Raw genomic sequence first — 24,033 nt, forward strand, 5'->3', positions numbered from 1 at the left:
CAAAATTGATTAGTCTATTAGTCACGCCACAGCGTGTGACGAGGAGTGGAAGGAGACTTGGCAAGGGGGGGGAAGGTGAAAAGTGAGGGTAGTGAAAATTAATCGTCGCATATGAAACGACAACGACGTTAGCCAGTTAATTATAAGGACTAGTAGTTACGGCCCCTTCTCCGAGCACGTCGGACGGGGGCCAACTTGCACGTAAGCCCCGCGGAATCTTGGATCCGATATCGAGGACCCGGAATAACCTGGAAGAGTCCCGAAGGCGCGCCCCGCGGGTTCCCCCCCCCCCCCCCCCCCCCCGATCATTTTCGGCGACCGTAATTTTGGGTGAAAATTTCCCGTGCAACGTGCAAAACCGTCGTCGTCGCAGGGGGGGGGGGAGGGGAGGTGGGGTAGAAGTGGCGAGCGCTAAGTGCTTCTAAATGCGGGTAACAACATCGGTAACACGAGAGTAACGTGGGTGGAAATTGGGACAGATGAAGATCAAGGCACGTCGTCGACAGGGAAGCAGGGAAACAGGCACGGAATACAGTCAGGGCGTGTTACGCACGCGCACCCCTCTTGGGCTCTTCTTCGGCGTGGCGTTTCGCGCAGCCCTGTTAAAACTGTGGCGAAGGGGATGCGGGGGGACGTGGGCTCGTAGAGGTGGTAGTTGAAGCCGTTGGTGGTGGGCGCAGAGAGCTGGTGGAACTCCCTCGGTCAATTTTCATCCAGTATGGCGCGTAGCGCCCTGTCACAACCGGCGTTGCGGTATGTTACCTATAAATTTTACCGAATCGTTTCGAGTTAGTGTTCCTCGTCATCGTCGTACGTCACCGCACCGCCGCGCGTGTTCCGGAAAAACGTCGAGGAGAACGATCGCTAGAATAAAGAGAAAAAAAAATCGGTAAACATCCCTAAACGAACGAATAAACAAACGGGAGAATTAACCACGTGAGTTTTACGACCGTCCGCGGTATTTTTTTTCCATTTCCTTCGTGTTTTTCTTTCCAGTCTCTTCCCCGTCGGCCTAATTTTTCATTTCTCTCCTCCGACGCCGCACGCACAGGCCTTCCAAGCGGCAGGGAAAGGGTGCGATTCCGACCCTACGACCGTACACCAGATGCAATAACACGAACAACTCGTGTCCGAAGTCATGCGCGTACTGCTGCCGATGCTAATGATACCGCCGCTGCACCCCGCGTCCTTCTTCGGGGTCGACCGGAGGATTTGAAAAAAAAAAGAAAAGTCCACGACTTATGAAACACGAATACCTCCCTCCACCGGTGAAAGATTCGCCCCCCACCCCCCCGCATCAACGCTCATGATAATTCATCGCGAGATTGACACCTCGTTAAATATTCTTAATTAGTATCGTATCCGAGCGTCTCGTCTCGGTAATGCGAGTATGCGTGCACCTCTACACACCTTATAAATACGTCTGTACACCGAAGTACCTCAACTCGGCCCGACTTCGAAACTCGAGTCATAACTCGAGTCACTTTCTCCAACGGGCTGGCGGGACGTCCCCCGCAAACATCGCGGGTGATTATTCGATTTGACGAACATGAACCAAGCTTCTCGTTTTCGACGACACAGCTGATGACGGTATAAACAAACGGCGTCATTGCGACCAGAGCTACGAAAGTCGTGCGACGTGAGACACCTCCGAGGGAGCACCTCGTAATTTGGGGGCGAGCGGGGTGAGTCGAGCACGTGCGGGTTCGCACATCATCCCGAGTACCGGAATATTTGAGAGAACGTTCTCCGCGAAATGGCCTGTCCGTTTTCTCGTCGGTACGTGACAGCCGCCGCCCGCGAGCAGGACGACGTCGATCGCGATTCCGAAGGAGCGAGGGATCATCAACACCAGCACCACCAGAAGATGAGAACTACGAGACAATCATCCGTACAAATTACGTCGTTCCTAGGGGACGACGTCGACGATCAAGAAAACACGCAAACTCTCAACCTGAAACACCTGAGGGCGGCAGTTCTCGTCCTCACTAATCCATCGGTAGTATATCTGTCATACTTGTACTATGCTTATATACCCGCAATATCCATGGGGCTGATCGAAAAACGGAAAGAAAATTCTGAGAGCGCGGAACAAGCTGCGCCACGATCCCAATTTTGACGGTCAACTTGGTATTCTTTGACCGAAACTCAATGCGAATATTTTCCATCGGGTCGTACGGTATGAGACGGACGTTGCGAATAAAGGATCCGTCCCTTTCCGTTGCCCTTTAATATCGTTGGGCGTCCAGCTGACCGGTTCATTTTTCAAGAGGACACCACCTCTCGAGCACTCGATAATTCTCCGAAGCTTTTTTCCACCGCTCGTAAGAATTCGAACGTGATTTCCGGTGAGATCGGACGCTCGCGAACGCTCGCTCGTTGCCGCCTAACTCATCGATATTAATACGATCGGGGTTATTTTAATAGCCGGGCAATAAAAATTCTTATATTAGATTTGTTACCCGCGGGTTATCGTTAGCGTCAACATCGTTAGCCGTACGCCTCGCTTCTGTCCAACGCGCGCGCGACGCACGCCAATCGCTTTAACAATATTCCAAACGAAGATTTGTGGCGGATAGTGCGCGCCCCCCATTCGTAGTGCAGTCACGACCCAATAACGGTCCGTTATCCGTTCGGGCGAAATCACCTCCCACGCGTAATGAGCAGCGTCAAATAAAGCGGACGCCCAGGGCGTTCCATTGGTAGGTAGAAAGGTGGATAGATAGATAGATGGATGGATGGATGGATGGATGGATAGGTATGGGAACGGGGTAACTCCGGCTCGTCTATAGATTTTCCAACAAATAGTCCCTCGGCACAACCATAGAGGCGATTGCAAGGGTACGTACGTAGACGTTCAGGGCGCTCAGAAACGAAGGAAAAACGACAAATGGATGCGGAGGGATGTTAAACAGACCGGGAACATACGCGCTAACCTGACAGCGAAGTGACAACATTTTAGACTCCGCAGCGAATACAGGCGGAAAAAGCACCCCGACGTGAAGGGGTTGGCGAACGTGGTACGAGGGTAACGGGGTTAGGGGGTAGAGCGGGAAGGGGGTCGAAGTTCGGAACGAGGAAAACCTAGGTATGCAACCGAACTCGCAGGACTAGGAGAACGGTTGCAGGCGAACGGGGTTTTGGTCCAATTATAGAAAATCTGATAACCGTAGCGCAGCCGTAGTCACAGTGGTAGCAGCTAGTCGAGTTAGTCTAGTAGTCAGATTACTTGGGAAGTGTGATGTAAAACTAGTTAGGGATATAAATCCGGAGGGAAGTCTACTCGGCATTTATCCAATGAGCGTTCCAATGACGACGGAATAGAAAAGGAAAAAAAATCAGAGGAGTGAGCGAATGAATAAAAGAGGTCAAAACCTCTGGCGAGAGTGGTAAAAATTTATTCGATCGTCGTATACGTTATTATTCTTCGCACCGGGGAACAGCGAGTCGTAGGATTTCAAATAATAACAATAAAATAAGTAAACCGAGCGACATTCTACTCTAGCTGGAATTTCCCTTGTATACGGAAGTGTGTAGTTCTCTTTTTCTCAGATATTTCCTTACGTAAACCACCCCTGTAGGTTTTCTCGGGCTTACGGGGATTCCTCGAGGAGTGCCGAGTCGATGTTTTATTTCATTTCGCTAATTCTCCATCGGCCCCAAGCAACGTACACGTTGTCCACCGAATGTCATTGTTCCAGAACGAGGCGATCGCTACGGCTCTGAGGGTGGTGATAAGCAGGGACGAGTTACCGCTTTCGACGGCAGCTACTTTGTAAGTATCATCTCGGTAAGCGAAGATTTCGAGTGGCAAAGGTCGGACGGGGGGACGATTCGTTTAACGCGATGAAATATCCACCCCGTCCCGTCTTTGTCGCCGGGGCAGCTGCCTCGCGGCCTCTTTCGGGGCGTCGCGACCGCGGCGATACGGCTGCGAATTTCGCGATGCTCCGTATAATAGGAGGTGGTTCCACCGGCGTCTCCGAACGTGATCCTTTGCCGCGTCGCGAGTCTCACCGACTCGCCTCGTTTGATCCTACGGCTCCACGCGTCGTCCGTTCAATTCCGCGCCGAGTTTCCGCCCAATAAATTCGAGGAAGATTCTATTTTCGTACGAACACACGCTACCCGCGACGCGATGACTATTTTTACCCGGAGCAGCACGAATAAAAGTTGTCACATTCGCCGGTGTAAGGGAACGTGACAAGCGAAAGAGTTTGCCAAATCCCGCGGCCTGCCCTTCGCCGCGCGTACGCTGCTATATACCTGTATTTCCCGTTACGTACGGCGGAAATGATATATTTCGAGGATTCGGAGTAGCCTCTCCGTCTCGCCCTAAATACGCCCACTCGCTCTCCCTTCCACCTTGTACTCCGTCTCGCTCTTATTCCCCGAATAAGTGTACACCTACCCTTCTTCAAAAAGGAGTTTCGCGGAAGGGGAGGGTATCAAGGTATCCCGGTGTAGGGATGCGGGTCGCGAAAACGTGATCCTAATAGACGATAAGACGTAAGTTTTCTCTTCGCGGCCCCCCGAGGCAGAGTCGCCTCCGAGGCAGAGAGCACACTTTACGAACGAATTAGCGGAGATCGCTGTAACGACGCGTCCGCGATCTTGAAAAAAATAAGAAAAATTCATACATCCGCGTTGATTACCTCGTACGTAAAGTTGCACGTGTGTTTTTTTTTTTTTTTCAGGAACAAACTTTTGGACAATCCCGATACCGACGTCAACTACAATCTTCTGGAGGACATTTATGAAACGCTCAATTGCGGTTGCGGTGAGAAACACAATTGCTTTATTATACTTGGAATTTTCTTCCTCCAACTTTCTTTTTCATTTAAGGGCTAACAGTCTGTAATAACGAATTTCCCCCCCCCCCCCCCCCCCCACCCCCACCACGCGAAGGAAGGTCGACCTCGTTTTTAAGATTCTTCGATCGACTGCCTGGTCGGATGCAGAATATGCTTAAGAAATCGCAAAAATTTTTACGATTCTTCTTCGACTTCTCTCTCGTTCTCTATCCGTCTCGCCTGTCTTTTCCACAGGTAATTTCGGCCCCCCTGTGAAATTCTATGCACGTTAATTACGATATGACGGCGTTGACGGAATCGAGCGATAAAAATTGACGTCGGAAAAATTAACGAGAAACCAAAAAAAAAAAAGAAAAAAAAAAACGGAAAAAAGAGGAAAAAATTGGTATTGATGACGGGGGTCGGAAGGAATGAGGTAAAAATTCACCACCCGCTTTTAAATAGTTCCATTCTGATCCATTTCCCGGCGCAATTTACCCCTGCGGCGAAGCGGCACTTGGGGTTGAATTATTTTCATCACCCCATTGATCATATCGACCGCGTATCCCGCGAGCAGGCTAATACGCCGAAGTGTGTAATAACTAATAAGACTTTTTTGTCTTCGTTGAAGAATAAAAAACGCGTTGAAAAAAAAACAAAAAAACAGAAAAATGAAAATAACGAGTCGTAAAGAGAAAAGATAATTGGCGACACGTTGCGCCGTGCTCGAATTTTCTTGGTCGAATCGCCGGTACGGACGGCGCTGATGTGAATTTACCGATTTTCCTCTTAAGCGGTAATCCGTGTATCGTATGCGGTGTAACATTGTTATACCCGATTGAACGACTACCCGCGCAATAACGTCGGAGTTTCTGATGACGATCCAAATTACAGTCGAGGGGGTCAGGACAATAACGCGATGCGTTTACTGCGCCTCCACTAAACCAAATAATAATGATCCTGCAGCTGCGATGACTACGAGCGTAGCGACGATCAAAGGGGGGAATTTAGTAACCTAACGAATTTACTATTATCAATAACACACGGTACGCCGTTACGCCGTTACGTCGTTAACCGACGCACTAAAATAATATTCCGATCTATTAAACTACCGAGTGTTCCCTCCGTACGGCGTACATCGTACAGATTTAGCGGAATCGCTTCGGGTGCCGCTCGCACATTCAGGTGCATTCGACGACCAACGATGAACCGGAAAGAAACACCCCCGAGAAAAACGAGTGAGCGTAAAAGTTGGCGAAACATCAGCACGGCTGCGGCTTACATATTCGGCCAAATTTGTCCTAGGGACGATTACAGTCGCGTCACCCGAGGGGCCAGGACTTCCGTTATCATTAGCTTCGCCGCGGATGCTCCACCTTTTATACGCCGCAAAGCTAACTTAAGTGCCGTGTAGCTTCAATCTGAGTTGTCAGAGCCGAAAATTCCGTACCAGGTCTACGTAGGTCTGTATCATGTATATATTTGAGCCGCGCTGTACTCTTTGTTCCGTGCAGACACGGTTCAAACCGAATTCCTGATGAAAAAAAAATTTAATGAGTAAATAAAACAATGGCGAAAATATGAAGGAAATAAAACAGCCCGCGAGATACGAGGCTGCGTTTTACCTTTTCTTATCCTCTTTCGCCGGGGTTCCTTTTACTTATTCATCCCTTCTCGAGTCATTGTTTCGCGTGTTTGTTTCAATTTTCCGTTCATCCGCGTGTCGCGTCACGGGGATAAAAAAGTTTTTCCGAGGTTTTTCAATGACAAGGTCGGTTTTGTATTTTGCGCGAAACGAGGACGGGCGGTTCGATCGCTTTTTTGCCAAAAATGTGCGATAGCGATTCGCACGACTTCGCGGAGTTACCAAATTTCGCGTACCTACGCTCGCAGTCGTTTCGCTCACATTTCCTTAGCCAACTCTCCTCCCCGCGTGAGACCCAAGGGCTAAATTTGCCGAGATAAAAGCGAGTCGAAATCCTGTCTGCCGTTGGTCGCTGTTCTCGGGTTATTCCGAAAATGAAACTTTCGGCGATTCAAATTCAAAGGTAAACCGAAATTCGGAGAACCTTATCACCGCTCGGATAAGGTCGGGAGATCCACGTGATACGACGAACAAAAGATTACTTTTTTTTTACGCTCAACTTTTCTTTTTCATCACAGTTTTCGGTGGTAAAAATTTTCGCCTCATACAGTAAGGATGATCAGATTTCTTCCTCGCGCGTATCTCATCGTTTTTCATTTCGTCTTTTTCTTTTTTTCTGAAAATTTTTCTCTAATTTTCCCCCGGAGCTTTCAATTTACGGTCACATCCCCGAATCTTTTTCCTCCCTCCCTCTCTCTCTCTCCCACTTTTTTTTTCATTCATAAATTTTTTTTTCCATCTCCTTTTATCATTATACTTTTTCTTTTTTCCTCTCCTTATCGTCGGAGTGAAACGATTCGGGGGTGTGAATCTTGGACGAAAATTGTTATTCTCGGGCCATGGGAGGTGGGAGGTGGGAGGGTCTCGACGTTGGACTAGGAGGGTGTGTTGCTGCAGCGAACAGCAGCAGCAGCAGCAGCAGCATCAGCAGCAACAGTACCACCATCGGCGACGTTTGAAGAAAGTTAGATTGTAAAAGTTAAATCGTCAGTTTAAAACGACGGGGTGATATGAATTCAAGTTGCGCGCTGGGCGTGAGCATATATAAGAGTAATTTGTATATAACGTCGAATTTCCTCGGGGGTTATATTACTTTATATTATATCAGATTACGTTATATTACATCACGTCATAATACCCGCGCGGCGTGTAGTACGCGGGGGTTGCACTCGCAGTTATACATACATACATATATATCCGTTTGCGGAGGAATACGGATAACGGGGGGAAAAGGGTCTCGCGGACCGAAACGTTATTTCTCCCTTTCGTCGGGCTCTCCCGTTCTATCCAACGTAAACTCGCGAGCGTCAAAGATATCGGTAATTGGAATATTACTCCCGCGGTTCGCGCCGCCCGCAGAAATACACACACCTACACCCTCGATAAATATTTAAACGAACGTGTCTCCACACTTTATACTATTTCCCAACGGCGCGGCCGCTCTGCGGTCACGATTCTCCCCTGCCTCTCTCTCTCTCTCTCTCTTTCTCTCTCTCTCTTTTCCATTAATTTCGATTCGATTCCACGTACGAAGGGGTCTGAGTTGTCGCAAATTTCCGAACCTCCCGGACAACCCTTACACTCGAAACAATCGAGGCCATCCATCCCTTCGTCGGATAATAACCGCAGAGTTAACCGTTCTAGCCTTGATCCACCGAGTTATACCTTATTATGTGTGCGCCAGGCAAACGAAGAGAGGCTATTATGCATTGATAGGTATTCACGTGCTTTCGGTGTTTGCTCAACATGTGCCGGGGTTATAGATAGACGTGTACCGAAGGCACATAAATTAATCTCGCTTCTCGTATCCTCAGACCTTTTTAATGTAAGTTTGCCCACACTCGGTTTTTACGGTGCAAGGGGTAGAAGTCGATCCGCACACGCGATACGACGTATAGTATACCTCTCTACCGGAGGAGGAGCTTCTTCGGAGGATCGTTTCTCGTTCTATCGTCAATGAAATGAGGATGGAATATATTATTTCCGCTCAAAGGCACCCCCTTTGGCTCTCTCTTTTTACTCTTGTTTTTCCTCTCCCTTCTTTTCCGTTATATTTTTTTTTTCTATTTTTTTTTTCCGGCGCTGCCTTTTCCCTCTCCCTCCGAGGTTTGGTTAGGCGATCGTTGCCCCGAAGCTAAAAGAGCAGGAAGGAGTTGACGCGGATCCGCGGAGAGCGGCTATAGAGATAACTCGTATCTACTGGGCGTGGGAAAAATCCCGCGATAAACCCTGCATCTATTCCCCATTTTTTTCCATCGGTTTCCAATTCTGGTATCTGGCCCTCTGCAATCTGCTGTCCAGATAGAGGCGAATAATTACGGAGTTCCGATTAGATGACATGATTTCTTTTTTTTTTTTTTTTTTTTCTTTTTATCTTCAATTTCGCCCACGCTCGATCGTCCTCGATCACACGATACCTCCGACGTAGCGACTCGAGCGGCTCGTATATCATCGCGAGTTAAATTACACCCTATGCACGCGCGTACCTACGACAAATATATCAACACTCGTCACTTTCGAGTAGTCATAGCTACGATACCGTGTGTACCATACGGTGTATATATAAGCGTGCGAACTTTGCCGCCGACTCGTACAATAGAGCCGCTATAAAAGTTTCCGGAATAACCCGAACATTTCGCAGCTAGGAGCTATGAGGACGATATCAGAGCCGTGTGGGTCAGGCAAACACGACATTGGTTACACTTTACGGACTAGAAGACACTCCGTACATACTACCACCTGCTGTCCGCGATTAGCTCACTCCTCGAGAGGGCTTTCGGGACCTCGACGTCGACGACGAAATAACATTAAGTGGTCGATCCGATCCTCTCGGACGTCCTCGATTTTTTTTTTTCCACGGTGAAATTGATTCCGCGACAATTATTTCCGACTACGAAAAAAGTTGTTACGCGAATGCAGAGCGAGTTTCACGCCGCGGTGAAGATCAGTCGACAAGATGCGCCGTTTCTCCAATTTACTTTCCTCATTTTCATCTAGGCGGAGCGTTAACTGATGAAAATGTATACGGAGGCTGAGAAACGAGAGGAGGAAGAGGCCTCGGTAGCCTTACTTTGCAAGGGAAACCACGCACGGTCCGGGGGTTCAAACGAACGGGCTTGGCGCGGGTACTGGATACAATATTAACGTTGAGGGGGAAGGGGGGCGTCGTCTTGACTTTTGCACGAAGGATTCTCACGTCGCGGAACAAAGGAGGAACTCCTCTGGCTCGTCCGCTCTCGATTTTTGGGCAGAGTTCTCTCGCCGCGGCGAAAAGGAAAACGGGGCCGGCGAGGAAAGTGATTTTCTTAGCGTTACGCGCGATATCAAAAAACCGCGCGACCTTTCCCTCGAAAGAGGTTCCCCGGTAATTTCATTAGCGAAGCGCAGAGGAAATCGCAATCGCAATCCGAGACGTCCGCTAACTAAACCGTCCGCCGTCAACCCTCCGAATAATTTTTACGCCACGATCGATGATTCGTGAAAGATCGCGCGTTGAGGGAAAGGAATTTCGCTCGGCGGGGTTTATCCTTTCAAGGGCTGCCTGGCTAGGTGATAAATTATAACTTGTGCACACGGCGCGATGTACGAGGCGCGCGCGGCGTACGAAGATGTTTCGAAATTTCCAAAACTTCGTTAACGTCCCGTGTAAAGTTTAGAGAGCACGTAAAATACGATCTCGCGTCAGATTTTTCGGTCGGCGCGTAGGCGCGGAAGTGGGGGGAGAGGTTCTCCCGAACATCGCGCTCATCCCCGTCCGGGAACGAGACGCAGGTACGGGAGGGAGAACGGCTAAAGCTGGGAACAGCAATATTGTCTTTATCACCGGCTCAGCTCTACCTACAAGACGAGGGCTCAGCTTGAGCTACATACATATTTCGTACAGCCAGTTCGTAAATGATATTTTTCTTACCCTCCACTTCTCTCGACGTATTTTCTTCCTTCTCTCTTTTCTTTCTCAACTCATAAAATGGAAGGACGGAAAAAGAAAAATAAAAAAAAAATCACGCGTCGCTCACCTGAATCGCAATTTTTCGATTATATTACACGCGGTCGTGTTCGCACCGCGTATACACGTACGGGTTGTAACTACGTACGGGCTACGCACACGCGGCGTAAGGAGGTCCGGAGCGGGGGGGGGGGGGGGGGGTAGGCGAGAAAAGAACTCGAAGGGTTGATCGAGCTGTAAGCGCGTATACGGCGATGTGGAACGTGGGGGCAAAGAGTATAGACGAAACGGGAAAGACTTTTTCCCTCGGTGCTCGAGGGCATAAAGGAAAAGCGGTAAAGTAGGGAATATAAAAGACAGGTGGATCGGACTTTTATACGAACAACCGGCGTCCCCTGCACCGGAATCCCGTACAGGCCTCGATTTGTTTAGCTATATTTTACGACGCATCAATCCCGCCGAGTAAATGCCTCGGGATTGACCGTCCCTCTTTTACTCTTCTCTCTCTTACCGCTACGTTGGCCGCAACGCTGCGGTGATCACGGTGCAATTGTTCCCTGATTTAGCGCCGCCGCCCTCCGGTTTTTTCCCCCCCGTTACGGAGCGAAGTGAAAAAATTCGCGAAATGCTAAAGAGCGCGTAAGTTAGGTGGACGCGAACGGGGCCTGCAACGGAGAGGGAGGGAGGGATCGAAGCGGGGAAGAAATAAAAGCATGAAAATAAAAAGAGCGGAAGAGGCGAAGAAAACCGGAAAGGAATGAAAAAGAGATGAAACCTTTTTCGGGGAGCATTTCTCCTGATGAGAAGCAAACCCGTCGGGACAAAAGTGTGTTTTTTGCGCGGTACGCCTCGGCGACCACGTGCTATCGAATTTCATCAATCTTGCCGCGCCCGAGCCGAGTAGGTAAGGAAAGAGGAAATAAAGGACAATCCAACTCCAAGATTTATCTGTATACACGCGCGAATATACACGATGTACTCTCTCTCGTACCCCCGTAACCACCCACGACGAGGTAATTTACCATCGCGTTCGTCCATTGCTTGTATTTTTTATCGTCGCGAGTAAAAAGAGGCGTGCGCCGTGCGACGTATCGTATCGCGGTGTAACCTGCGAACGTTCGAGAAGCGGAAGGGTGCGACCCTCGCTCTTCGGACTTTCGGTTTTCCGGAAACCAGAATCGCGGTTGAATTCGCATGAAATTTGTCGGATGCGCCCTCACGGCGGGATCGGCGAGCTTTTTTGGATCGCGCGTTTCGCTCCGATTCCTCCTTCGACATGTACTCGTCGACCGGGCACGTATCCACCTACGTCATTATGGGAGAAACGACGCGTGCAACGTTACCGCGAACAGGAAATCCCGCTACACTCGATATACCGTAACCAACAGCGGCGACATACCCGGTATTATAATACGCATAAATATTGAACAGCCGGGGCCATTTGCAACCGGCGAATTATACGAAAGGATACCGAGCGTTCGAAATTTAGGGAGGTTGCAGGACGTTAAAACGCGATTAAATTATGCAACCGAAAATACACACTGCAAAGCAGCGACGGCAACTGGGCGGCGGTGCGCGCGACAATCCCTCGTAAAAAATTCAAACACCACGAAACCGATCGGTACCGAAAACTTTTGTCCTCCGTTTCCCGTGCCCTCCCCTCGTGTACGGGCGATTGATTCATCGTCTCTCTTTTTCCCCCGTACGTCGGGCGAAAATTTTCAAGAGTTTTCCACGGAAAAATTGAAAGTTTTCGTATCGAAGAGAAAAGAAAAACAAATAACAAGTATCGACAGCTCGTACGAGCTTCTTCTTACCCCCGAGGCCTGGGTGCCCTTCACGCGGAGCTAGGTCGAAGCGTCGAACGAGTTTACATGGAAAATATGTATGATACAGCGAGTAGAAGAGCATCGCCTAGAAAAGAACGGGCGAATCGTTGTGAAGAAGCGAAATCGTTTCTCCCAGCTGGTGCCGAAGGTAAAAAAAAATACCATCTCGTGGAGATAGGTGAAAAATTGTGGATCGGATCCAAGGGGATTATGATCGCGGATCGAGTCGGTTTTACGCGCGGTACATCAATCCAGATAATACGGGGTACACGGGTACGCGAGCGGCGTACCGGCCGTATGAATTTCTTCCGACTTCGGGTTTTCCTCGATCGAACCATTTATGACGAGTCGTCGCTCGCATTCGATGGCGGAATCGTTAACCTGCGGTATACGACTCGCGTATGTACGCCGTTGCCACCGCCTACCGATGGTTCGTCGTCGTCGTCGTCGTCGTCGTCGGTTCGAACTCGTCGAGAAGTAAACCGAGCGGAAATTAATTGCGAGCCTGCAGACGTTGGCGTTTGTTCGCGTGTCGGATGATTAATGGAGAATTGTATTGGGGCGAAGGGGTGTACCAGAAGTAACTTCCTTTTTTTCCTCTCGCTTGTTTCTTCGCTTCTCATTTTCCTTCTTTTTTTTCTCTCTTCCGCTAAACTTTGAGGTGCACTCAATTTGCTCGAAAATTTAATTTTCCGAGAGACTTGATCTCCCGCGACATAAGCCCGAGAGATGAAAGTCCGACCTTCTCGAGCCCGAACCCGGAGGCTCCAGGCATCTTGAGGGCGCGCTTGACGTTCGACCACTCCAATTTTTCCACGCTCACGTATGTTACGAGTATTCGAACACTTGTGTCTTATCCGCGTACGTAGGTACGTTGCGCGTAATTTGATCTTCCGATCCCCCTCCCCTCGAATAGGTCCTCCAAGAATTATCAAATATTTCTACTAATGTTCCTCGTTTCAGTCGATACGCGACGATATTCGTAGACGCGACGCAGATCCGAGGATTTTCCCTTTTACCCGGAGACACCCCGTGGTGTTTGTAATACCCCCGAGTCGCGCGCGCGCGTGTGCGCGTGTTTGTGGAAGCCTCCAATTTTGGCGTGAAGTAGAGAGGCGGAGAGGGCCTCGGGTGGCGGCGGTAGCGCGTGTTCGGGGTATGTCTTACGGGGTACAATTCACTTGGTAGCAAACACTCTACGGCGCAAATTGCATTGTACCAGATTCGCAAGTTTTTACTCCACCTATAAGTAGGAACGTAGAACGTAGGGGGCGGCGTGTAGTATCCGTTCGTACACAAGGGGGGATGGATAACGTGGAAGATCGGCGAGAAAGGGAGCTGCCGTGGAGGAGGAGGAGGAGGAGGAGGAGGCGAGAGAGGAGAGCGAAGTTTGAGCGCCGCGGATCGTTTAGTTCGCTTGCGCGTAGCCGTTTAATCTTTGTGTACACATTTCCACCCTCGCCTCCGCGTCGCGGGCTACGTAGAATCGGATCACTTGCCGGGATTAACGGTAGCGGGGATTTCTCGGCACACGTACTCAAAATTTGAAAATGAATATTACGCGATTATCCGGGGGGGGGGGGGGGGGGGGGGGGGCGCCCGAGCGAGGAAGCCCCCGCCGCAACGGTTCCTCCCCATTTCCCTGCCAATCTCCGAAATTCGTTTCGTCGGACATCGGAGGGTTTATGTACGTCGTATCCGAAGGTAGATGAAATGATTGCAGACGCGGACGTGAATAGCTTCCTGGACGAATTGGGGCAAGAATTGATAGCGACCGCCTGCGTTGGTCTTTTGGAAAGGGCGTTCCGTTGCCTCGGTGACGACCTGTCGGCCTTTTTGACGACCCTCGACGGCGTAAATGACGTTGTTCAACACCAGTCCGGCTCGGAGAACGAGGCCGAGTTCGTATGCACCGCGAACCAGGAGGCCCTCGAGCTACACTTCACCACGGAACACCCGTCGGTCGCATACCTTTTGGTTGGAAGTTTAAAAGGGATCGCCAGGCAGTTTTACAACGACAAGGCGGACGTGTACATTTTACCGGATGCGTATAATTCGAAATTTTTCAGGTAAGCCAGCAGCGTTAACCTCATAATAACGATAATAACGATCCCGAGTTTCGGGGAGGGGGGCGGGGGGGGGGGGAAATGCTTCCGCATTCGTACCCCCCGCCTCGCCGATCTCTCGCGTCTCGCGCGGTGTATCGAGAGAAAAACGCTGCGGGACGAACTTCAGCGGTCGGATGTCTTCAGATATCGAATAACACCGGAGAGATATGAGAAAATGGACGAGAACGAGGACGAGGAGGACGACGAGGAGGACGCCCGTGACGTAATAACCGGCGCTTTCCGCCCTTTGTCCAAGTCAGCCTTCGACCTGAGGGTCGGGGTAACGAGTTTCTGCAAAGCTTTTCCATGGCACTTCGTCGTCGATCGTCGACTGGAGCTCGTGCAACTGGGCGCGGGGTTCATGAGGATTTTTGGCCATCTCTTCAACAGGCTAGGAATGGACATTTCGACCTACTTCGTCTTCAGCAGACCGAGGGGCGTCACGATCAGCTTCCACGAAATTTTAAAACGTGCCAACACACCCTTCGTCCTCACCCTGCGGAAGCCACCGGGGGTCGAAAAATTCGCCGCTGAGGTTTGAAAGATATCTTCATTATCATTATCATTATTGTTATCGCGATCGTTATCGTTATTATAAATTTATTCCCTGAACCGGGACATTAAATGGTCTCTTCAACTTCGTCCTTCGCTTTTCTCGTCAAAGTTTAAACTCCGCTATGCGCATCAAACTGTGCGGCGAGGGGATGGGGGAATAAACTTCATCGTAAAGCTCCGTGCTTTTAACATTTCCAAACTTTTCTTACGCTTTGACGCGGCACGTGAAATTGTTTTGATACAATAATTGCTTCTAATGAATCACCTACTCCCAGCTTAATTATCGCGTTAGACTCGCGTCTCTCTCCTTTTTATAATTTCATTCATTTTCATAATTCTTTTATTGCTCGAAACTCCCTTCTCCCTACCGTCCGGCATTCGTTTCCCGATACCTCCGAATTAGAGAGTATCCGTACACCCGTCCACGGCGGATCTCTTTTGCCATGGGAAACGGTAACTGACCCTAGATTTCGGCACTTACGTCGGTCGCGCGTTCATCGCGTGGGCGAAGGGATCTACGTAGTTGGGTATAACCGCTCGGTTGGCCGGGGGTTTTCCCCCAGGTTTCTCTTCTGTTCTACCGTATACCTATATACGTGTGTATAAAGCACAGCCTGGGCATCCAACCGTCCCGATACGGGCAGCTGCGCAGGAAGCTAATCGGATGTTTTCACAGGGACTAGAGTTGAAGGGTCAAATGGTGCACTGCCCGGAATCAGATTCGATCCTATTCGTCAGTTCGCCTTTTCTGAACGGACTCGAGGGCCTCACCGGCCGGGGTCTTTTCATCTCGGATATTCCCCTCCACGACGCTACCAGAGACGTCATATTGGTCGGCGAGCAGGCCAGGGCGCAGGTAAGGGATTCGAGAACCTCCAGGCCAGATACCCTTCGAAACCCTTGTGGGAAATAGCCCGAGAATAAAAAAGGCCGCGATGCCCTCCTTTCGATTCCCTGTCGAAAATTTCGTCACTCGCTATTTTGCATCGTTCTCCCCCCCGCCCCCCGATCGTCGTCGGCGTTCATTGGTTGATTTTTTTCTCTTCGTTCGTCGCGAAAAACGGTACGAAACGAGAGAGATTAAAAATTAAACGCGTCAACCTTCGCGAATTTTTGGACGCTCGGTGGAGCAGGAAGAAAAAAAAAAAACGGAAAAACCACCGGGACGTGGGAGTTGAAGCGTTTTGTGCTCCGGGGGCCATTGTTCACGTGAAACTGGACGGATGTAGGGTGAAATTTTCTTTCTGACCCTCGTTCGAAATCAAGATACTTTTTAGCCGACGGATGAACGGTTCAAACAATCGCGGTTAACGTCGGGTCACCTGCACCGTATCGCATCTGGTTCAGCGGCGGTAATACCGAGGACGGGGGACGGTCCTCCGCGTACCGCGCGGCATCGGTACCCTCGAGAGCCTTTACTTCGACGAGAGCACAAAGCTCGACGGATATAGGAGTGCAAACAACGGCCTACCTTCGACATTCAATTTGCCAGTCTTTTGTTGCGTTCGGTATAGGCGCACAACCACCCCGCACCCCGCACCCCCGTTTTCCTCCACCTCCGGCTCAGGGCGACGCCGCGTCCCATATATTTTCAGGGAAAATGAAGGTGAAAGGGATGATAAAGATAATACGATAAGCACGTTCTTGTCGAGCTTTGTTCTCCTCGATAATCGTGTCAAAATACGCTTCGTATTTATGTACGCCATCACCTGCAGGGCGTGTTATTACTGCACACGCGTTATCGTGACGAACAAACATACGCGCGTCTCCCGCTTAATTTCATCTCGCCGACTCCGACCTGCCCCGCGGTAACCGGGGGCGGTACACCCCGCGCGTAGGTGTACCGCGCGATACCTCATTTTGTGCGACGTACACGCGTTACGCACAATCCTACGCCTACGTTGACGTAAAAGTTGTGCAACGTTGGCGCCCGACTGCAGGGTTGACGGAGCAGAGCAAGCGGTGGCGGCGGCATTCTCGCTGACGTCGGGGGTTTCTTTGTTTCGCAACCAACGCGTTCTTCCGGTCTCCTCCTCGAACAATGTTTCAATTCTGAAACGCGATGAAAAGTGAGGAAGCAAAAAACAGAAACAAATACGCTAATTACGCGTCGAATATCGCGCACAAAGTTCCATCGGCCTGGATTCACGCGGAGTTCACAGATCACGCCGTATCGTTGATGAAATATTTTTGAATTCATTTTTATTACCACTTCAACACGCAGGACGGCCTGAGACGACGGATGGATAAATTGAAAAGTTCCATCGAGGAAGCGAACCGTGCAGTTGACACGGAGAGAGAGAAAAATGTCAGTCTTCTTCATCTTATCTTCCCACCAGACATAGCCAAACGTCTTTGGCTCGGTAAGTTTCGCCACTTCTTCGCGTCGAGCTTCGATCCTCGGACTTATCGAGCGAAATAACCGGCGGCATAAAAAAAATAATTCATGAAATTAAACGAAATTGAATCAGATCGGGGCACTGCGTCGTTCTGTGATATGTGCACGGGTAAGAAAAATTAGACGAAAAATTGATCGTCCCTTTTTTTGTATTTATCAGGAGAAACGATCGAAGCGAAAACCTACGCCGACGTAACGATGCTCTTCAGTGACATAGTTGGCTTCACAGCGATTTGTTCAACTGCCACGCCGATGATGGTAATCAACATGTTGCAGAACATATACGAGAAGTTCGATATCTACTGCGGGCAGCTCGACGTCTACAAGGTACGTCGATTTCATCGAGTTAATCACCGTACCCTGCTACTTTATCATCCAAAAAAGGAATGCGAATGATCCGAATGAATTGAAGGGCGTCGTACAAGGGAGGGCGAAAGATAAGGGATAAAGCGTCACGCGTGGTACTCCCGAAACCGTACAACGGAACTGAAAATGGTAAAAAAAGAAAAGAAAAAAAAGAAAAGAAAAAAAGAAACGAAACATGGGGCGAATAGTAAAATTTTCAGGAAATCATCGCAACGGAGTTGACTAACTGAGGGATGCGACAATGGGAGCGTTGTTCTTTCTCGTTAGGCGGGCAGAGAAATGGAATTTTTTAATTAATATACCCTCGGAATTGTAAGTGGAGCAGACGAGCGGAGGTGTAGATTTTTCACGTGTGGAGATGCACGTACGTACGTAGGGACCAGTGCGGTGGGATGGCATAAATATGTATCACACATACTCGCGTGGAAAGCGTTGTGCGGTAAAATTAGTATTCTTTGCACCTGCGCGCCCGAGATCGTTTTATATATATATATAAATATGAAGCATAAATATGTATGTACATACGTGTACGCGTCTATAGCTACTGGGTGGAGGGGTGAGAACTGCCCTCGTATTTCCGCCGAAGTCTACGATGAGATTCGCGGAGTTTGCCTCCCTCGCGAAGCCCGTTCGCAGGACGTCTATACCGAGCTACGTATCGGGTCACTTAGTCGAATGGGTTGAATGGTACACATGAATTTGAGGCGTTGCGGACTGAGGTGGATATTTTTCCGAGTAATCTAGGTGTGGGAGACGGCCCCGGCACCATCAGCTTCTACGGTAGGATTTGAAACCTAGTAACTTTAGGGATGAGTGCAGCGGTTTCCCCTGTGCACGCCCGTCCCCCCGAAGCGGGATACACCGCCGCCGAACTTCGCTTAAATCGACACGGACGGAATAGCGGAGTACGTATACGTGGAACGTGCGGACGAACGGTGTCGGTATATATGTGTGTGTAACACTTGTATAGGTATACACGGCACCCAAGAACGGAGAAAAACAGATACCTACTTACTCACCCCCTCGAGGAACGACGGGACTCTGACAAAGTGCAAAAATATTTCTCGGAGTACAAAGAACAGATTATTTAACGCTTTATCGCTCTCCTTGTTCCATTGTTTTTTCTTCCTTTCTCCTCCTTCATTTTTGACCTATTTATTCGTTTTTCTTATCGCGACGGCTCTTAGGGGTTTTTTTTTTTTTTTTCTTTCTTTCCTTCTTTCTTTTTCTTATCACAATCCGGAAAGTCTATCGCGTAAGATATCGAAGGGCTGAAAGCGGGAGGGCGCGACGTTCTCACTTTCGACGATTTTTTTACGCCGTAAGGGCGAATCCCACGTTACGGCGAGAGAAGCAAGAATTGTGGAAGTTACTCACTTGAATAAACGACAAAAATCGAGAAGTATCCGAGGTACACCCCGTCGGGTATTCGCCGTTTACTTATCGATGAAAGAATTTCATACCAGTTTCCTCTTAACATTTTTTTCATTCGAGCGGTTGCAATAAGGGGAACAAAAATCGAGAAGCGAGTTCGGATTTCGGTCTTCGCACTCCAGGTTTACACTTTCTTTCGCTCCCAGAGCGGCGGAAATTATCAAGCGAGATTCGATCGGTGCTGGATCGATGGAATAACGCGACTGCACGTACGCAGGCATAACGCATTTCATTTAACCAGCACGCAGTTCTCTCAAAGCAATTATTGAACCCAACAACGAGAGTAGGGCTCTCAAATTTATCGAATTTATTGAATTTGTCGAAAAAATATCGATACTTTACACCCATCGGGAGATTCTATTGTAAAAATCAAATTAGAGTGAATCGGAGTTTTTATCGTACAAACTTACGACGCCCGTACAACGATACGCGGACGTCGATGGCGAGGGAAGGGCGAACCGATTACGAATCGCAATAAAACGAATCGAATAACAAGTAATAACAGTATTGACAACGACAATAACGATGATAACGTAGGGAGGGAATAAAGTCGTGCAAAGTTTTTGCATCTGCTGGGATCAGCGAGTGGAGTAGGGTATATATATTCCGCGTTCATCTCGGTCGAGCGAAGTATCGTGCGATCGAGTACGTGGTACACAAATAATGTATATTTAGCGATATTCTCGTGAGTTTCTGTATCAGTTTCATCATAAAGAAATCAATAATTGGCACGGCTTCCCTACCAGACTGCCCGCCTGACTGCATACCGCCGTCGTTATAACCGATCGATCGCATCGCGCGAAGAATACCGTGTCCCGGTGAACGATATTCTTTTATGATATCGGACGGGGGAAAAAAAAAGAGCGGAAATACGAACACCCTAAATTTAACCGAGCGCGTATCGCTGAAAAAAGCTTCGAATGAATAATCCCACCTTAAATTGGGTCGTTCGTTCCGTTACACGCCTGAAAATGTACAAATTAAACACAATGACCCGTGAAACGGTATGGTTGCAATGTACGGAGCCGTGCGAATGAATATATTTTTTCGTGTCTTTTTTCGTCACCCTTGTTCTTTCCTATAAATAGGTGGAGACGATCGGTGACGCCTACTGCGTGGCCTGCGGACTTCACAGGAACACGAAAACGCACGCTCAGCAAATAGCCTGGATGGCATTAAAGATGATCGAGACGTGTTCCCGCCATCTGACACACGACGGTAAACCGATAAAGGTGAGAGGTCACGGGCTAATTACCGTCGCCCATTGATCGCCTCCTCGCAAACAACGACGGCCTCGCGAATATTCGACTACATGAATTTCGACAAACCGATTTCCAACACTCGCTGTCGAACGGGTATCCGAAATACGCGCGGCGATTTTATTTCTCCGTTTTCATCGATTATTTCCTCTTTTTTTCTTTTTTTTTCATCTTTTTTCGTTTCCGAGTGCGGAATTCAATTTAAATCCGGGCGATGAAAGCCCTTCGCGTTTTCACGTTGCACCGTCACCGGCACCGGCAACAATCAGCCGAAGCATAATGGCGAAAGGCATGTAGGTCATGTTCCGACGAACGCGTATCTTTGACCGCACCGCGTTCGATTCGGAAGTTATCCACATCGGGCGGTAATGGCAGCTGGATTTCCCGGTTTAACGGCTGTGTGCAACTTCGCCGGAAACACAATCACTGACCGTCGATTCGGCGATTGCGGTGTAACGAGTGCCAATTGTATCTCCGGACTCACTTGAAAACCAGACGCCCCAGCGTTCACGCGAATCCGGGGGTTCGAACGTAGCGAAAAAATGACCGGAGGTAAAAAGTTGGAAACGGAGAAAATTTGGGGGCGGTACAGAAATAAAGATCGGAGGAATCGCGACTCATTTTCTAACGATCGCGCGATGGAATTTCGTTGGGGCAATCGACTAAGGGATCGGAAAAAATGTGCGCGGCGTTTCGGCTTCGGCCCGAATTGATGTGGTCACCGTTATTTCAGATGCGAATCGGCATCCACACCGGCACAGTGTTGGCCGGTGTCGTTGGAAAAAAGATGCCACGCTACTGTCTTTTCGGTCACAACGTAACTTTGGCCAACAAATTTGAATCCACCAGCGAACCGCTGAGAATCAACATCAGCCCCACCACCTATCCGTAAGTTTGAAAATAAAGAAAGCCGAGGGTGGTGGAAAATGACTTTTGAAAAATACTAATTATTTCGTAGGAGTCTCACCGAGGTACCTGGATTCATTTTGGAGCCGCGAAGCAAGGACAATCTCCCGAAGGAAATGCCGGCCAACGTACCGGGGACTTGTCACTTTTTGAACGGCTACAAGCACTGCGACGTTGACGAAGACGCGCCTCTCGAATCTCACATAAAAGTGGCCCTCGAGGAACTGGGCATCGCAAACAGTACGTAGATAATGGGTAATGGAAAACTATTATACATACAAATATTATGTATGCAATTTATACATACACATTATATATACACGCGCAGTGGAAAAAAACAAAATGATATTATAAATAATTATAAATAAACGTTAAATATTATCGTAACAATTGATATGTGTTATTGTATACATGTTTATATAGCTATATTATCTATATATTATGAAACACTGAAATATAATGGATATGAAAAAGTATGCGTCGAGTGGTTTTATATTACGCGCGGTAAGTACGCAGCACGCGCGTACTTACCGCGGATGAGTATCTGACAATTTACACACTACGAAATAACAATTAATGTGACGCGTATAACGCGAGTCAATTATCGTTTCGATAATGACACGTGACTAATGGAAGTGAAGAAATTAATACGATATACGCAGCAATCGATATGTGAAGACTATTATGCGAACAATATCGAAAAACTGAACAAGTGTAATAACGAGCAGTATGATAATTGAATAACCGCACCGCACCACGTATGTAGATCCCCTTAAGGACGCAGCCATATAAATAAAGTGTACATGAGACTACGATTATTTCACCTAAATGTATATGTATATATATATATCCGTAATATGATGTACGAATAGGTGAATTATAATTAGGTATAACGATATGAATACCATAAAACTATTTGTATGCGGTGGAAGAGAGGGAGGGGCTGAAAATTTCTGTCGCAATAACGTAATTGAATACGGCCGTATAGACTAATTGAAAAGCGGACACATCGAGGGAATAAATGAAATGACTGAATAAATATGACGAATTCTATTTATGTGGCTATTCGAAAGTATGTTTGTAATTGTAGACGAGAGCTTCTGAAAATATACCCCTGGCATGGAAAATAAAATTACTCAAACTTTGAACGTTACTATTTAATTTAACCGCCATAGTTTTCCTCAGGATCTAACTATTACGAATGGATAATACGTAAGAAGTTGGAAAAGAAATAAAAACCGTGATCCACTCTCGGTTTCATCGGTCGTGGTGAACTTTCCTCGTTCGTTTCGTTCGTACAACTTTTATATTCCTGGCAAGCGTCGCTTCAAACTTATCGAAATTTTCAGAATTGCTGTAGGTATAGAATCGATAAAGTGTGTCTTGAAAATTCACGTTCTCAAAAATTCGGTCAATCGATAACAGCAGCCGGATTACCTCGATAAAAACCACAATCTCTGATATCGACTCACGTTAAACAGTCCGATATCCGGCGACCGTTAACTTTCCAACTGTCGGCCTTTTGTACCAACTTCCGGTTTTCATCATCGACGGCGGAAAACTTGCTGCAGTTGTCGGTAACTCCGGAAATCCGGTATAACGCCCCTTATCGTACGGTGGAGAGACCCATCGATCCGGCCGATACATCATCAGCCGCGTAATTATTTCCCCACTCCGACTTTGGTGGATATTATTCATTTTTATTTCAATGGATTTATCTCGTTTTCATCCACTTCTCGGTGTCCGGACTCTGGTCACCAATAACGACCGCAGGCACTCATTGGGATTTGTTCGGCTCTTCGATTCGGATGTCGGCGAGATGCGCGTTAACGTCGACGTAAATCGGAGCTATCCAGTTTACGCCGTTGATCGGGTTGGGAAAAAACAATTCCCCTCATATGCGGCATTCATTTTGCAATATAGTCTCAATTTCGCGAAACCGCTGTCGTCGTATACACAATCCATATCTGGTGCAGAGCAACCGACTGCAGCAATATCGCGTATGCCCCGCACGATATCAGCTCGGCATCAATTTTTCGCGGTATATGAATTTTTATCGCGTGTATAGGTATACGCGTTACTGTATACCCGCAGGTAATGTCCCATACGGACTATAACATGTTCTCGCGGTAAATGGCTCATGGTCTCGGAATTCCGTTGCACGGCCAGACGTTGCAGCATCGCTTAAGAAGGAACGATACGAGGCGGGCGGCGTGCGACGATGCAAATATACGAAGCGTTTTAAACGTTTATTCGCCGGCGAGATGCTCGCGAAACGATAGAGCCGAATCGGTAGCCGGGCGAACTCGAAAGAACTCGAGCTCCTCGAGCTCCTCGTTCGAAATTTCGCTCGTTGTGCAGAGAAAAAAAAAAATAAAAAAAAAAAAAAAAAGCAAAAAGGAAATTTCAACTTCGGAGGGTGGAACAATTTTCATGCTTTATACGAATGAAAATATTTGTCAAACGAGGTCTACCGTTTGCCGCGGGGCTAACGATTACATCAAAGTACCCCGCGGTCATATTTTCTTCCTGTCAATTCCACGCGCTGATATAATTAATCTATTAAGATTTTGATCAACACGCTTTTGCGTACTTCTACAGGGATCGCATGACTTGTTTTAATCACACTTCGGGTTGTAGGTATAGCGCCATGTCTGTATGTGCCGTTATTACACGTACCCTGCACCTTGTGCCCGGTAATAATCAGGGCTGCACTCACTCGTAGAGTTTCAAGTTCACCCGAGGGCTGAAAATTATCCACGCAACCTCGACCATTTTATTTTCACTCGAATGC

At 48.3% G+C, this 24,033-nt stretch overlaps 1 protein-coding gene across 3 annotated transcripts; it reads left to right on the forward strand.

The window, feature by feature from the left end:
* Positions 1-626: 626 nt before the first annotated feature.
* On the forward strand, positions 627-22,387 carry LOC105693086 (head-specific guanylate cyclase). 3 transcript variants are annotated; one of them, XM_048656072.1, is made up of 12 exons: positions 627-936; positions 997-1,999; positions 3,702-3,775; positions 4,698-4,780; positions 13,937-14,282; positions 14,466-14,856; positions 15,553-15,732; positions 17,101-17,239; positions 17,435-17,601; positions 20,163-20,306; positions 21,067-21,221; positions 21,292-22,387. In XM_048656072.1, exons 2-12 carry the CDS (start codon positions 1,757-1,759, stop codon positions 21,485-21,487), a joined length of 2,118 nt encoding a protein of 705 aa, XP_048512029.1. In that variant the 5' UTR covers positions 627-936; positions 997-1,756; the 3' UTR covers positions 21,488-22,387. The 3 variants fall into 3 exon arrangements, with proteins under 3 accessions (XP_048512029.1, XP_048512028.1, XP_048512030.1); XM_048656071.1 differs by having other exon boundaries at positions 1,052-1,999; XM_048656073.1 differs by lacking the exons at positions 997-1,999; positions 3,702-3,775 and having other exon boundaries at positions 704-753.
* Positions 22,388-24,033: the final 1,646 nt, after the last annotated feature.

The sequence above is a fragment of the Athalia rosae genome, chromosome 5, assembly GCF_917208135.1.
Source record: "Athalia rosae chromosome 5, iyAthRosa1.1, whole genome shotgun sequence".
NCBI classification, from domain to species: domain Eukaryota; kingdom Metazoa; phylum Arthropoda; class Insecta; order Hymenoptera; family Athaliidae; genus Athalia; species Athalia rosae.